Below are 16,253 nucleotides of genomic sequence, written 5' to 3'. Positions count from 1 at the left end.
TCAGGCAGGCATGAACGCTCAGGCAGGAACAAATCCAAGGCGGGAACCCCAAAGGCGGCAAGTCCCCCAATATTTATACCCTCTCTAGACAAAGAGCAGAGTTACCACTTCCTTAGGCACGAAGGGCACAGCCAATCCCAGCCCGATTCCAGCATAGGCACTGCACGGGCACCCCTCGTACTGGAAGGACCCTTTGCTCTTCTTCTTCACGCCTGCAAGGCAAGCCAAGGGGGGGAGAACCAGGCAGCTTTTCCTCTCCCATTCAAGCCACAGAGGGAGAGGAATTTAGGGGTATACAGGACTCCAGGGCATGGTTTCACAAGTAACTTGTACTAACACAGAACAAATTATTTGCAGTGTAGCTTGAAGGGCTTTGCATAGTAAGTTGAATTGGTGAATAAGCTATATGCTTGTATAGCAGCAATTTTTGTTTTTTAAAAAGTTATCTTGTCAGTATTATGTTTTGTAGCAATTTCAGTGCAATAAATTTGCTTGGCATGATATGAAACATGACATAAATCTGTTGTAGTAAGCCCAGCCAAAATCCAAACAGCATTTAAAATATTTCCTGTAAATAAATAAAGAATTACAGAATATCAAAGGTCATCTTGTCCAACCCCCTCTACAGTAATCAAGGGCATCCTCAAATAGATCGCGTTGCCCAGAATGCTGTCGAGCCTCACTTTCAGTATCTCCAGGGATGGGACCACAAGCACCTCCCTGGGCAACCTATTCCATTGTTCCATTACCCTAATAGGAAAGACATCCTAACATCCAATCTAAATCTGCTCTTCTCTAGTTTGAAGCCATTGCCTTTGTCTTATCACTACAGGCCTTTCTAAACACTCTTCATCCTTCTTGTAGGCCCCCTTGAGATGCTGGAAGGCTGTTATTAGGCCTCCTTAGAGCTTCCTCTTTTCCAGACTGAACAACCCCAATTGCCTCAGCTTGTCTTTGTAGCAGAGGTGTTCCAACCCCCTAATCATTTTCACGGCCGTCTCTGGATCTGCTCCACCAGCCTTGTATCCTTCCTATATTGAGAGCTCCAGACCTGGTACTCCAGATGAGGTCTCTCTAGATGTCCTAGGTTAGGGTGGATCCCTCCCCTGGTAGAATAAACTCACTACAACACGGATTTTTTTGGAAAGTCAGGGATAGATGAAATTGTATTTCTTACAGTTTAAGTATAACAGTATAAAGAGAAATAAACTACTAGGGAAAAAATATAATAACCTTAAGGAAGATGGGGAAGGTGTCAAGTGGTGGCGAAGCAGCAAAAGCAGCAGCAGCAGCCAAGACAGCAGCGGGGGAAGATAGCAGGCAGGTGCAGCTCAAGCAGCAGAAGCCAGCAAAGGGGAAAGAACAAGCTGTGCTTCTAGACATAAAGCTCTTGGTGCTCCAATGAAATTATATTAACTTATCCATTGTTGCCATTATATGGCCTATCCCTGGAATGTTCACCTCTCCCCTATATCTGAGCTAGAAAATCAGCTCAAACAGCCACAGTCCACTCCTTTAATGTAATTCCCATTGCAGCATCAAGTCATTCCATCTAACTAGGGATAACATCAGTGTCGTGGATGATCATTGTCCAAGCTTCAGGCATTTTTCTCCAATTCCTGGTCATTCATCTCCTCATTTCCTTCTCTCTCAGGTGTTGGCTAGCTCAAAGGTTTTCAAGAAACAGTCAGGTGTTTTCCTCTGTGAATGGGATGGAGCAGGCCTCTTTGCCACTCACAGGGTTCATGCTCATGTACAGTGGGTCCTTCATGGATTTTATGGGCACCACAATCTTCTGCAACGTTCAATTTTGCCTGAGGCAAGTGTGTAATAGGGGATGTTGTAAATCCACTCAATGCTGTGCTCTTTGGCCCAAGTTTTTATGAGAGTATTTTTAAAATGGGTGCCATTATCTGATTCAGTTCTCTCTGGAGCACCATGTTCCCACAGGATTTGTCTTTCCAAGCCCAAAATGGTGTTACATGCAGTAGCATGGGAAACTGGATATGTTTCCAGCCATCTGTTGCTTGCTTCTACCATGGTCAGCACATACTGCTTTCCAGTCTGAGAACGAGGTAGAGTGATGTAATCAATCTGCCACACTTCACCATATTTTTACTTTGTGCATCACTCATCATACCACAAGGGCTTCAGACGCTTGGCTTGCTAATAGCAGCACAGATATCACGGTCGTGTGTAACCTACCTACCATGGATATGTTGATTGCTCTATCCTGTGCCCATTGGTAGGTAGCATCTCTACCTTGATGTCCTGAGGAATCATGGGCCTACTGGGCTAAGAACAGTTCACCTCGGTGTTCCCAGTCTAAATCCAAGTTACAATTTACATCAATTTGAAACACCTTGGCAGCCAAATCTACCTCATGTTTTTTTTTATGTTCCTTGGTAGCTTTACTTTTGGGCATGTGAACGTCTCTCTGTCATACTCTTAGAGGGATTTTGACAGGTAGAAATGTTCTGCCATAAGTCAGCAGCCCAAATTGGCTTTCCTTTCCATTGCCAATTATTCCTTTTCCAGTCCTTTATCCAACCCCATAAGGCATTGGCCACCATCCACGAATCAGTATAGAGGTAAAGCATGGGCCAATTCTCATGCTCAGCCACATCAAGAGCAAGTTGGATAGCTTTTACCTCTTCAAACTGGCTTGGTTCACCTTCTCCAGCGTTTGCTTCAGCCACTGCTCGCATAGGGCTCCAAACTGCAGCTCTCCGTTTTCACTTGTTTCCAACAAGGCAACAGGATCCATCGGTAAATAGAGCATAGTTCCTTTCTTCTTTAGACAAATCACCATAAGGAGGAGCTTCCTCAGCCCGAGTTATTCGCTTCTCTGGAGGATTTATACAGTTTGTGCCTTCAGGCCCGTTGGTGATCATCTTCACTATGTCAGGTCATTCAAAACTCCCCATGCGTGCTTGGTGTTGTGAGAGCCATCCACTTAGGCCAGGTAACATCAGTTGTGTGATGTGGTGAAAACCCCTTTCCTTTAAACATCCAGTTCAAAACTGGTAATCTGGGAGCCAAAAGAAGTTGAGAGTCTGTTCCAATTACTTAAGAAGCAGCTTTTACTCCTTCATAAGCAGCAAGGATCTCTTTCTCTGTTGGTGTATAGTTTACTTCTGACCCTCTATGTTCTCTACTCCAGAAACCAAGTGGTCGGCCACATGTTTCTCCTGGGGCTTTTTGCCATAGGCACCAGGTTGGACCATTATCACTTGCAGCCATATACAGAATGTTCTTAATGTCTGGACTAGTTCAAACAGGTCCCAAACCCATTGCATGAACTACTTCCTGCTTTAGCTGATCAAAGGCTGCTTGTTTTTCAGCTCCCCACCTAAAGTTGTTCATCTTTCCAGTCACATCATACAAAGGTTTTACAATTTGGCTGTATCCAGGCATGTGCAGCCTCCAAAATCCAACTGTTCCTAAGAATGATAACATGTCCTTATTCATGGGGTTTGCCATGGCCGAAACTTTATTTATCACATCCATTGGAATGTGGCAGTGACCATCTTGCCAACAAATTCCCAGGAACTGGATCTTTCTAGCAGGTGCTTTCACCTTATCTTACTTTATGGTGAAACCTGCCTTCAGCAGAATGTCAGTTATTTTGTTGCCTTTCTCAGAAACTTCTTGTGCTGCATTCCCCCAGACAATAATGTCATCCATGAACTGCAGGTGCTCTGTAGCTCCACCTTTCTCCAACACATCATGGATCACTTCATGACAGATCATTGAGCTGTGATTCCACCTCTGGGGCAAACAGTTATATGTATACTGAATCCTCCTCCGGGTGAAAGCAAACTGAAGCTTGCATTCCACTGCTGTTGGAATAGAGAAGAAAGCATTAGCAGCATCTGTGGTTGCATACCATTTGGCCTCCTTGGATTCCAGCTCATGCTGGAGTTCTAACATACCTGGCACCGTAGAACCCATGGGTGGAGTCACTTCATTTAGGCTGTGGAAGTCAGCTGTCAATTGCCATTCTCCATTTGCCTTTTGTACAGGCCATATTGGACTGTTGAAAGGTGAATGGGTTTTTTTAATGATGTCCTGGTGCTCCAGATGATGAATCAGATCATGTAAGGGCACTCAAGAGTCACGGTTTGTTCTATATTGTCTATGGTATACAGTTCGAGTGGCAGTTGGCAGCTTCACATCCTCTATATTATGCTGTCCATCAACTGCAGACTTGTCTGAGAGCTCAGGCCTAGCAGACAACTTCAGTCTGTCTCCAACAGCTTCTGCAGTTGCTATTCCAAAGGTCCATTTAAAACCCATGGGATCCTTGAAGTGCCCTTTTCTCAGAAAGTCAATTCCCAAAATGCAAGGTGCATTTGGACCCGTTACAATGGCATGGCTTCGCCAATCACTCCCAGACCTATCTCTGCCTCCCACCTTGTTAATTCTTGAGATCCTCCTGTGATTCCAAAAATAGTAATAGACTTCATTCCTTTACAGTTTGAAGGCATCAATGTACCTTGAGCACCTGTGTCCACTAGAGCCCTGTATTTCTGAATTTTCAAGGTACCCGGCCATCTAATATATACATTCCAGTATATCCTATTATCTTCCTGGTCCCTGGCCTCCACCTGGTAAGAGACAGGGCCCACCTAATGTTGACCATTACAAGTACAGTTGGCACAGTGTTTAATGGTATAAGCTGAATCATTGCCAGAACTGTCTGAGTCATGTGGGGAAGCTGAGGCAATTACTTTTGTAGTCTTCTCATTCTTAACTCTCTCACTCTTTTTGGGAGAAGTGAGGTAGGTCTCCCATCCTACTTATCCCTGTTTTCACCAAATTAGTCACGTAAGATTACCCAAAGAGACTCACGTGACTGTTGTTGTCTATTTCTGAGTGAGTTAGTTTGAATTGGTCTTCTGGGAGGATGCCTATCTCTGATGGCCAAGACATGTACCCACTCTGATGGTGAAGAAGAAAGGTCATTGTCCTTTGCCAACTGGGATATGGAGGTTTTAAATTCTTCCTTGAGTTTCATGCCATCCTTTATCTCTTCGGCCATAGAATTTATGGCTGAAACTATGGTATTAAGTGTAAGGCTATCCTCCATCTGCCTCATCTGATCAGCAAACTCACCCACAGTCAGAGGAGTTGATTTGTCATCTTTCCCCGCTATTTTAATTGCCAATGTATTGGCATAATTAGAGGGGGCAAGATGAATAAGTTTCTTTAGGAGAGCATGACTCACAGGTACCTCATCAGGGTTCTCTGTTGCATAATCTCCATAGATTAGCCCTTTTATGGCCATCTCTCAGAATCACTAAGCCCCCTGTTCAACTGTATTCCAGCTTGAGAGTCTCCAGGGTAAATCATCCCTGTTGGGGTACTGCAGTACCACAGCTGTCAATACGAGTGATCAGAGGTTAGAATTGCCACCGAGATGTCCTAAGTGCTTATCTATGCCATTGTCTCTCGAGAAAACTTTCAACTGCCTCACTGTCTAAGGGTTTATTTCTATGGTATCCATGTCTCCATCCCAGCATCTGTTTATCCAACTCATCAACAGTTCTTGCTCTTTCCGAGCATAGTCTTGCCTAATATGCCTGACCTCCTTCCTTGGCAATGGGGCTTTCTCCTATCTTCACTATCATCTATTTCCCGAGTATATTTTCTCTTAGCTCTAGCCATTCCATTCCTTTTACCCACAAGGGTACTAGCCTTCACACCAGCTGATGTACCCTCTCCTGGGTCCTCTTCCCTTTGCTTCATGAGTTGAGCAGACTTCTGAAACTCCTGAACCACAGCTAAAGGGTTCCTGACAGTTCCCTCCTTGGGATTACCCTGCTCTGGTTTATCTGCATTGTCATCTGAGCTATCTTGACTCCCAGTGCTAGCTGCCATTTTTCTCCTTGTTTTAATTGGAGCAAGGGAGATCTTAACTCTTGCATTTGAATCTTCCTTCTCACTGCCATCTGTCTGAACTTCTTTGGCTAAAGTAAATTGTGTCTTACTCTGGGAGGTGCCTTTCATTGAAGCATTTAAGTTTGGTTTGTCTCCCTGGCTCTGTTCCTCATGTGATGGTGGAACTGGGACTGAGGCAGAAAGATCTTTTGTCACAGTAGCAGCAGCTGGCTTGGTAGAGACAAGCGGGGCTAAGGCAGGAGCAGCGGAATTAGCAGGCTCGATGGCATTAGTGGGCTCGCCCTCTGAGGACCCCGCCGCATCCCCTGGTACCGCTTCTGGTCCCCTGTTTGCAGGTGACAGAACCTTTGTCTCAGCAGCCCCTCTAATGGTGGAGGCTCCGGTGTCAGCGACACTTCCTACAGATCAAAACGTTCGAGCGGCATTTTCCACAAACAAGTTCCTCAACTTTATCTGTCTGAGGAACTTTGCCATAGCCCACACCATCTGCAGCCAGATCTGGCGCCGCCGCAGCCCTTTGTGAATGCACCCCCGCAGGGGTTCCATCGCTTACTTTCCTCCGTTCTATTCGGTATGAACAGGAACCAGATAGTTTCCTGACTCCATGCTTCAGGATCAGTGGCGTACAGGCCATGTCCAAGTACTTTTCCTTCTTTCAAAGGTCCCGAGGCAGGACGTTTTGCTGCTCTGCGAGTAAACCGTCTGCCCAGCGGCGTGACCTTCCCTCCCCGTCTTCGGTTGCAGAATGTGTCTTTAACCCCTATCTCCCTGCTACAGCCTCTGGAAAAGGTCAAAAACTCACTTGTAGCCTCTTTATTCCTGCATCTCTCTCGTCTCCAAACTGCAATCAGACCTACAATAGCAGCTGGAAACATCAAGTTCAAACATACTAGGCAGGCCACTGGATAACTCAGCTCTCCTAAATAACTCCAAGTCTCTGGCACCAGCATAACATAAGGCACACCCTCAGCTACATTCCTAAACCCTAAAACATCCATAACGAAATCTCCAACCTTCGATAACACAGCTTTTACTGAGTTACAGACTATCTTAGCAAGGAAAGAAAACACCAGAGTGATAAAACACTGCTGAACTGATAAAGTCAATATTGAAGCAATAATGGGCCAAAATAATACCAAACAAATGCATTTTTTCCTGACTTCCTTATCCTGATTATCAATCAAAAGAAAAACCAAACCAAGATTGTGCCTCACATTTGGAAAAGCGCCAGAATTAATCATAGAATCATAGAATCAACCAGGTTGGAAGAGACCTCCAAGATCATCCAGTCCAACCTAGCACCCAGCCCTATCCAATTAACTAGACAATGGCACTAAGTGCCTCATCCAGCCTTTTCTGGAACACCTCCAGGGACGGTGACTCTACCACCTCCCTGGGCAGCCCATTCCAATGGCAAATCACTCTCTCTGAGAAGAACTTCCTCCTAACATCCAGCCTGTACCTCCCCTGGCACAACTTGAGACCGTGTCTCCTTATTCAGTTGCTCATTGCCTGGGAGAAGAGACCAACCCCCACGTGGCTACAGCCTCCCTTCAGCTTGTTGTAGACAGGAATGAGGTTACTCCTGAGCCTCCTCCAGACTAAACAACCCCAACTCCCTCAGCCTCTCCTCATAGGGTTTGTGTTCCAGGCCTTTCACTAGCTTTGTCACCCTAGGTTTGTCCTAGGTTAGGATGGATCTCTCCCCTGGTAGAATAAACTCACCACAACACGGATTTTTTTAAAAAGTCAGGGAAGGATGAAATTGTATTTCTTACAGTTTAAGTATAACAGTTTAAAGAGAAATAAACTGCTAGAGAAAAAAATATAATAACCTTAAGGAAGATGGGGAAGGTGTCAAGTGGTGGCGAAGCAGCAAAAGCAGCAGCAGCAGCCAAGACAGCAGCGGGGGAAGATAGCAGGCAGGTGCAGCTCAAGCAGCAGAAGCCAGCAAAGGGGAAAGAACAAGCTGTGCTTCTAGACATAAAGCTCTTGGTGCTCCAATGAAATTATATTAACTTATCCATTGTTGCCATTATATGGCCTATCCCTGGAATGTTCACCTCTCCCCTATATCTGAGCTAAAAAATCAACTCAAACAGCCACACCAGAGCAGAGTGAAGTGGCGGAATCACCTCTCTGTATCTGCTGGTAATGCATCATTGACAGTAGTTCCCAAATGTTGCTCAGCACGGGTATACTTTAACATTCTGTTTCTGGTTTACATACCTGTAGAATCTTTCTTGGTTTGCTTTACATCCCTTGCCAAGTTCAGTTCCAGCTGTGTCTTGGCCTTCCTAACCTCATCCCTACACAATCAGGCAGCATCCCTATAACTCTTCCCAAGATGCTTATCCCTTCTTCCATTTCCTGTGTAGTTCCAACTTGGTCTTCAGTTTGACCAGAAGATCATGGCAGAACCATGGTGGTCTCTTGCCTTCCTTGACTGACTTCTTATATGTGGGCATTGAAACATCTTCTGTTCTATAGAAAGCATCCTGAATGATTTGCCAGCTCTGTTCTGCTCCCTTGTCCCCGAGGGCTGTTTTCCATGGGGCCGTATTTACTAGCTCCTTGAAGAGCTAGTGTTTTTCTCCCCTAACTATACTTCTTGTGGGCTTTCATAAGCCTTAGGACAGTGAGCTGCACTAGTGCAGCCCAGGATGCCTTTGACTTTTACATCCCCAATGACTTCACTTGCATTTGTGACCAAATAAATATTTGTGATGAAATAAAGCACCCTCTCATGTAGGGCTGTTAATTTCTTGTCTTAAGAAGTTGTCATGCAGGCTACCTAGATGACAACTAACTGTAGGCAATCTGCCTGAATTGCCTGCAGCTATTTGTGCTATTCCAACAGATGTCAGGGTGGTTAAAATCCCTCAGAAGGATGAAAGCCTGCAATCGTGATGCCTGCTTGAGCTAGAGGCTTCATCAGTAGAGTCTGCTTGATCGGGCACCTGTAGTAGATTCCTACCACAATGCTCCTGCTCTTGTCCTGATCTCTAGTACCTACCCACAAGCTTTCAGCCTGCTCATGGCTATTCTTCAGCAACAGCTCTTCACACTCTATCTACTTTTTAACATAGAGGGCAACACTTTCACCCCTTCTTCCACAGGAGAAAGCTACAGAGTGCTCCTCTACCAAGACTTTTTCACTACTTTAATTTTAGCTGGTGCTTCACAGTGAGTAGGGGAAAAGTCATTCAAAGATGAGTACATTTTTTAAGTGACATGGTTATGGTATGTGGTATGTCTTCAGTAAACTGAAAGGTGATGAAACATAATTTAGTGCATCAGACATAGTATTGAAATATTAACCTTTTTCTCTGTGTGTGTGTTTTAGGTATCAGTTTTTCTTGCAGATCAAACAAGATGTTTTACAGGGACGTTTACCTTGTCCAATCAACGTGGCAGCACAACTAGGGGCATATATAATTCAGTGTAAGTTCTTCTGGTCAACTGAGAGCTTATTCATTAAAATCTTGTATTAAGATTAAGTGGTGACTGAAGTGTGCACTATCACTTTATGCATTCATTTGAAAACAGCAAAACTAGTATGACTCCTTTCAGCTAAGGAACTGTAAATAGATGACCCATTTTGAACAGATAATACAGAATCAGTATCGAAGTTAATGTAGAGAAGAAACTGGAAACTAATCTTAAGATTGTCAAACACTCTTTGCCTTACTAAGTAACATCTTGTCATGTACTTAAGACTTTATGACTTACTCTGGATTGCATATGAGGAGGTTTACAAATTTGATGTGCTTGCTATTGACAGCCTTTAGCCCACTGAGTCTGTCAAATAAAAATTCTTTCAGAAATCATATCAGTATGGAGGAAGCAATTTAGTTCTCTCATTTATCAGCATTCACCCATCACTTTAGCTTTTCAGAAGTGGATGCATACTTCATAGAACTAGTAACCAGTTAAAAAGGAGTTGTCTGTCTATCATTTCCTTATTGCTTTCATGCTACAGCTTGAGTTCTATATTCAAACACACTTGATAACTAAAAATCATAAGATGAGCCATGCTGGAATTTGTACTTTGTCTGTAGTTTGTTTTATGTTAAATTTAGATTTCTCATGAGTGATATGAATTAAGCAAAGATTATTTGTATTATTGGTGTTCCAAGTGTGAGTCTGCAACACTAAATACAACATAAAAAATAGTCCGCCTTTCACTTCAATTTTAGAATAAAGATGTGGAATAACTTGTGTATGAAATGGGTATACCTTTAGATGTCTCAAATGTTTGTCATCATTCCCATTCTCACACTGACATTTATGTTTGGAGTTTCAGGAAGAATATGGATCAGTTCTGTCTGTAATATTACAGCTTATCACAGAAGCATAGACATTGCATAAAATGGATTTTTCTTCAACATTTGTTTTACATATGTTGCAAAATAACATATACATTAAATTTGTTTCCTGGCTTGCACAGAATTATATCTAGTCTCAAAGAAGTGCTAGATTTTCCATTAAAACCCTTTAGCTCTTCAAACATTTTGTTTATCTTTTAAAATAACTGAAGATATTTTCTTACTTTTCGTGTGCTAATATGAACAATTCTATACTGTCTTTAGGTTTTTTTATGTGACTGTATGGTAAATTGACAATCAGTTGGAAAGAGTTGGCTTGACCTTTCATTTCTTCTTGTGCCTTCTAGCTGAGCTGGGAGACTATGATCCATATAAGCACACTGCAGGATATGTCTCAGAATATCGCTTTGTTCCAGACCAGCAGGAAGAGCTGGAGGATGCCGTAGAGCGGATACACAAAACTCTAGTGTAAGAATTAAATACTGTTGGAAACTTGGCAGGTAACATCAGATTTAGAGGTGCTTGGTAGATGGAGAAGGGAGCAGCTTGTGGTGTAGAGTGGATTTCTCTAGATCACAGGAAAGAGCACAGGACATTCAGTTACATCCGTCAGAAACAGAAAACATTTTAAGTAATTGAAGCTGTTCTTTTAGGAACTTAGTTTGATAGCAACTGGAAATAGCATGTCTGTCAGACAGGGTGTTCCAGAACCATCAGTTTTAATAGCTGTCCCGTTTCCTTTTAGTTTTGTAGTTTAAAAAAAAGGAAGCAAAAATCTGTGAGTTCAGTTCCCTGTCCAAGGACAGATTTCTTGCATAATTTTTGACAAATTGCTTATTCTACCCATACCTTACTATACTGCCTGTAAAATGAGAATAACAGCATTTCTTTTTATCATACTACCCTGCATATTCAAATCAGGTCTTAGGACAAACCCACTTCTAATCTTGCCAGATTAGCTGGAGTAATGAAGCAGTGCTTGTAGCAATATGTGTGAAACGTTGTGGGAAAAGCTTACACTGTAGCAGGTACCAGAAAAGGAATTTGTATGATCATGGTTTAAGTGATTATCTCAGTTGCATCATGTGTGTAAATTAAAGCACCAGTTCAGTTTTACAAACATAAAGTCCTCCATTTTCGTTAACCAGGATATCTTGCATAAAACATATTAACAATATCAAGGATTCTGCTGTAAGAATGTGTGAGTTGTAAGAAAAAGAGCAGCACCTAGAAACAGATTCATTAGACAGCACCAAATAACACAGAACATTCAAAGTGACGGTTTCTGAAAAAAAAAATAGACAAGTTCCCAAACTCTGCATATAATCCTAAAGTGGTGGGAGCAAAGGGTATCTGGTGGTTTTTGAAATAGTTTTGAGTTAAAACGAACAAGGAACTATAGAAGCCCATAACCATTGAAACCATACTTAGTAACAATTCTTCTACATGAGAAGGACCTGAGTAAGTATGAATAAGATATGCTTACAGTACTTGGCAGGGGCAGGTGTTGAGGAGATTGGTGGAAAAGAATGTTAAGTAAATTGAAGACAAGACAAAGGGAGAGCTGCAGAGATTAGAAGTATATGTTAACAGTAATATATGTAACTGAGTGAGTCATTCAATCCCAATTTAACCTCTGTAAAAGTTGGGGAAGGCAGATTTATATTTATAACAGACTGCAAAACTTCAATTCTTAATCATAGAATCATAGAATCAACCAGGTTGGAAGAGACCTCCAAGATCATCCAGTCCAACCTATCCCCCAGCCCTATCCAGTCAACTAGACCATGGCACTAAGTGCTTCATCCAGTCTTTTCTTGAAGACCTCAAGGGATGGTGCCTCCACCACCTCCCTGGGCAGCCCATTCCAATGGGAAATCACTGTGTGAAGAACTTCCTCCTAACATCCAGCCTATGCTTCCCCTGGCACAACTTGAGACTGTGTCCCCTTGTTCTGTTACTGGTTGCCTGGCAGAAGAGGCCAACTCCCACCTGGCTAGAAATGTCCCTTCAGGTAGTTGTAGACAGCAATGAGGTCACCACTGAGCTGCCTCTTCTCCAGGCTAAACAACCACAACTCCTGCAGCCTCTCCTCATAGGCTTTGTGTTCCAGGTCTTTCACCAGCTTTGTTGCCCTTCTCTGGACACGTTCCAGCACCTCAACATCTCTCTTGAATTGAGTGGCCCAGAACTGGACACAGTATTCAAGGTGTGGCCTGACCAGTGCTGAGTACAGGGGAAGAATAACCTCCCTTGTCCTACTGGCCACACTGTTCCTGATGCAGGCCAGGATGCCATTGGTCTTCCAGTTGGTAGAATAATAATCACCTTGGACTTAAAATGTGTGATTTGTACAATCACTGACATTCTGAATAATCTCTGCCAGGTGGTGGATCCCAGTATGCTGCTTTGGAATCAGCTGATTTTCTGTCAGACTGCAATTTATGTGTACAATTGATTACTGGGAAACAAAACTGCAGTAAGGGTGTCATGGTGGGCCTGGATAAGCCAAAATAGGCTTATACATCTTCTGGCTCGCCTGGACATGTTTTTCTGCTCTCCCTTCTTCTGCTATGGGGAGAAGCAGCCACAAGAAAGAGGACAAAGAACCTGGAGCCACTAAGTCTAAGGACTCTGGCTTGCCCAGACTTGTTCTGTTCCTGTTACATCCTGTGGTAAACAAAGTACACATGCTTACCTTGTGCCTGCCTCATGCATGGACTATGTTTTTCCCAAATTTGGGTATTGAAGGCTATGTTTTCACCTAATATGGTCAAGCTTGGATAATTGCCATTCTGATAGGCTACTCTGTGTCCAGAGGCCCATTAGTCTTGGGCTGTATTGATAAAAAGAGATGAGCAGGTAACACAGCATGCTCTGCCATTGTATTCATGCCTGCTGCTGCCTGCTACCATTGCTTACTGACTTATTGTATCCTGAATTGCCTGGAAACTGCCTGCCTTGAGTTTACCAGGAACAGGCTTTAAACCCCTCCATATGGTAGGCCTGCATAGCCAGCATGATATCTGTGCTAAGACTGTGCATTGCAAGACATCCTGCCTACACCTGACAAGATGAGCAGCCCTTCAAGGCTAGAGATCATCTTCCTCCTTTCTCCAGCACTCTGTGAAGCCTGGGAAGAATATCAGAAGCCTCAGTGGCTGACAGTATACCAACAGAATTCCTTGAAAACATTTGGGGTACTGTCTGATGCTGTCGCTAGCCCTGTGAGTTGGGAGAGTAATATTTTGTGAGTAAATACTTCAAGGCTCTTGTAAATCACCATTGCCTTCTGCCATAAGCAGAAAGGAGCAACTTGAGTCCATCCAATGGATGAGCAGTACAATTAACCACAAGCAGTATATTTACCTCAGGACCCTTCTTTTCCAGTTCAATTAATGTTTATGTATTTTGTCTAGTTATTTCTAGACTAGTTATTCCTTTGTATAATGTTTTCCATTACCTTTGTAGAAGAACCTAATTATAATTAAAAAACAGTGGTTGAGGTGGTGAGAGTTCTGAATATTGAAAGTTAATAAACAATATGAATTTTGAAAAATCATATCTTGCAATCAATCAATTAATTACCCCTCCACTACAAAGGGCAACCAGGAGTTAGGCTGAAGTGCCTGACAGATAAGAAAAACATAATACAAACCAGTAAGCTGTGGCCTAATTCATTCTGTCACTGTGAGAGGGGCAAGATCAGCAATGTAGTGAGAGGATACATAGCAGTTTGGTAGAGAAGTTGGAGCAAAGAATGTAATTTCCAGTAAAGAAGGCAGAGCCAGAAAGTGATCCTGTGTGAATAATACTTAACTGCTTAAATACCTGATGGATTTGCAGCAGCTATCTAACTGATCTTCTTAAATAGTACGTTTAACTCTACACTGTCTCTAGGTGTACAAAAAGCAGAGTTCAGAGACAGTTTTTATCCCATTTACTAATTTTTTATAAAAGGCCTTCTATGTATGAAATACTTTCAGTGGGAATAGTTTTAGACTGAAGTACTACTGATGTTTGAGTAATGGAGGCTGAACCAGTAGTTACAATGTGAAAGCATTCCAAGTTGACTTTCCAGCCTGCTGTTCTCAATATTAGACTTTCAAAAATGCAGAATGTGAAGTTGGTTTTGAAAACAAAACATGTGCCAGAAGTTCAGTTGTTCATGAAGCCAAAGTAAACATTTACTTGCGTATCTCTGAGTTCTTGTACCTGGAAAATGTAAAGAGGCTTGTTCTAATAAATCCAAGTTGGGTGGAATTGTGATACAACCATTTATTAAGATAAGAGCACTAAGAAACATTTTATAAGTATGTTCATCACACCCTTTGTCAAAGCAATTAGGAAATAAGTCAGAGCTAGCTAGCTATCTGTATCTAGACTTTTTGATTCTCTTACTATAACAAAGCCACGGTCTGGATAAAGGTTAAGTAATTTCTTGTCTTTAATTCTTCATGTTAGTGTTATTTGTGCCTTTTTTAATAAGAATAGGTATGAACTTGGGCACAGATGTTCTCCCTGTAAAGTTCTCCTTTAATCAGTCTGTGCCAGTTGCCACATTGACCTGAGCTTTTTCTTTCAGGGAAGAGAGCCTGTTGTTCAGTAATTTCTGTATGGGAGCCTGTGTATTATGCAGAACCTTATTGCAGATCCAATTGTGAAGTTAAAAAATACTGGGTTTCTGTTCCAGAGACTGGAAACTGAATCACAGAGAATTTGCTTGGTTCAGCATGACAAAGGTTGTGTTTGAGAAATGAATTGCTATGTGTCAGGCTACTGATACTAATTAACCTTCATTTCTCTCTCTCAAGTTTTTTCTAGTTATTAGATTGAGACCCATTGTCTTGAAAGTTTATTACCTTGAAGGTGGAATATATACCCTTGAAGACAAAATTCAGAAGCTGGAGAACAGTGGTTGCAAAGAAGAGCAGTAGCCATCTTAGCCCTGTCTCTAATGCTTCTTAATCTGTTCTTTCATTAATTGGCTCCAGTTAAATATCAGGGCTTTAGTAGTGTCTTCAGAAAAGAGTATGAAGCTGAGAAGTACCCATTGCTAATTCAGCCTGCCATCACTGTCAGCATTGGCGTCTGCATATGTGACAGTGTTCTCTTTAGTTAAGAATTTGGAAGGAGAGTTGCTTTGGTATATCCGGAGACATTTTATGAACAGGTTTGTGATACAGTTTGGAAGACTGTTTTTATGCCTGTTGGGTTCCAGCACAGAAGCATGGAGTTGGTTGTTGCATTTTTTGGCATTTTTTATTGCAAGACGGATGTGGCATTGCCTGTACTTTATTTCTGCTAGTTATGTTTGGGTAAACTGGTTTTCCTTGTAGGTTATCTCTCAGTTTTTCACATGGCACAATAGCTATTCAGAAATTAATTTAGGATGAAGTTTTTTGATCAAGTTTCTACATCAAGACGAGAGAAGTCAGAGGTGGAAATTATTCTCACTGACTCATGTCTCTACAGCCTGCCTACTTTGGTTGTTGTCAATCCCAAGCAAAGTAGTAAGGTGAGGTGTCCATATGTTGCCAGTCACATCAGGAGGAACAATCAGTGGCTTCAGGGCTTGCAAGTGAGGAAGCAAAGACTTGCATTTTTGGAGGAAAGCCTTATTGGCCCTTAAATTCCTCTTCTAGATTGCAGTAAGACCGGTATTATCTGATACGTGGCAGATTGGATGTTTGTTTGTTTTGAATCAATATTAGATGTTGTCATAGGGTATAAAGAAAGGTCAAATGTCCCTGATAGAATTGGGAGTATCTTTTGATATTTATTTTTGAGTACTGTGTTCAGTTCCGGGCCCCCCAGTTTAGAAGGGACATTGAGATGCTTGAGCGTGTCCAGAGAAGGGCGACGAGGCTGGGGAGAGGCCTTGAGCACAGCCCTACGAGGAGAGGCTGAGGGAGCTGGGATTGTTTAGCCTGGAGAGGAGGAGGCTCAGGGGTGACCTTATTTATGTCTATGACTACCTGAAGGGTGGTTGTGGCCAGGAGGAGGTTGCTGTCTTCTCTC

General features: G+C 42.5%; 1 protein-coding gene across 1 annotated transcript in view; it reads left to right on the top strand.

Annotated features, from left to right (window-relative positions):
- EPB41L4A (erythrocyte membrane protein band 4.1 like 4A) overlaps positions 1 to 16,253 on the top strand; it is a 202,396-nt gene that overhangs the window by 85,020 nt on the left and 101,123 nt on the right. Inside the window, 2 exon segments of the mRNA XM_064140738.1 lie at positions 9,251 to 9,348; positions 10,580 to 10,700. Coding sequence (XP_063996808.1) covers positions 9,251 to 9,348; positions 10,580 to 10,700 — 219 coding nt within the window.

The sequence above is a fragment of the Pogoniulus pusillus genome, chromosome Z, assembly GCF_015220805.1.
Source record: "Pogoniulus pusillus isolate bPogPus1 chromosome Z, bPogPus1.pri, whole genome shotgun sequence".
Taxonomy (NCBI): Eukaryota; Metazoa; Chordata; class Aves; order Piciformes; family Lybiidae; genus Pogoniulus; species Pogoniulus pusillus.
The sequence above is the reverse complement of the archived record's forward strand: the minus strand, read 5'-3'. Positions and strand labels throughout refer to the sequence as shown.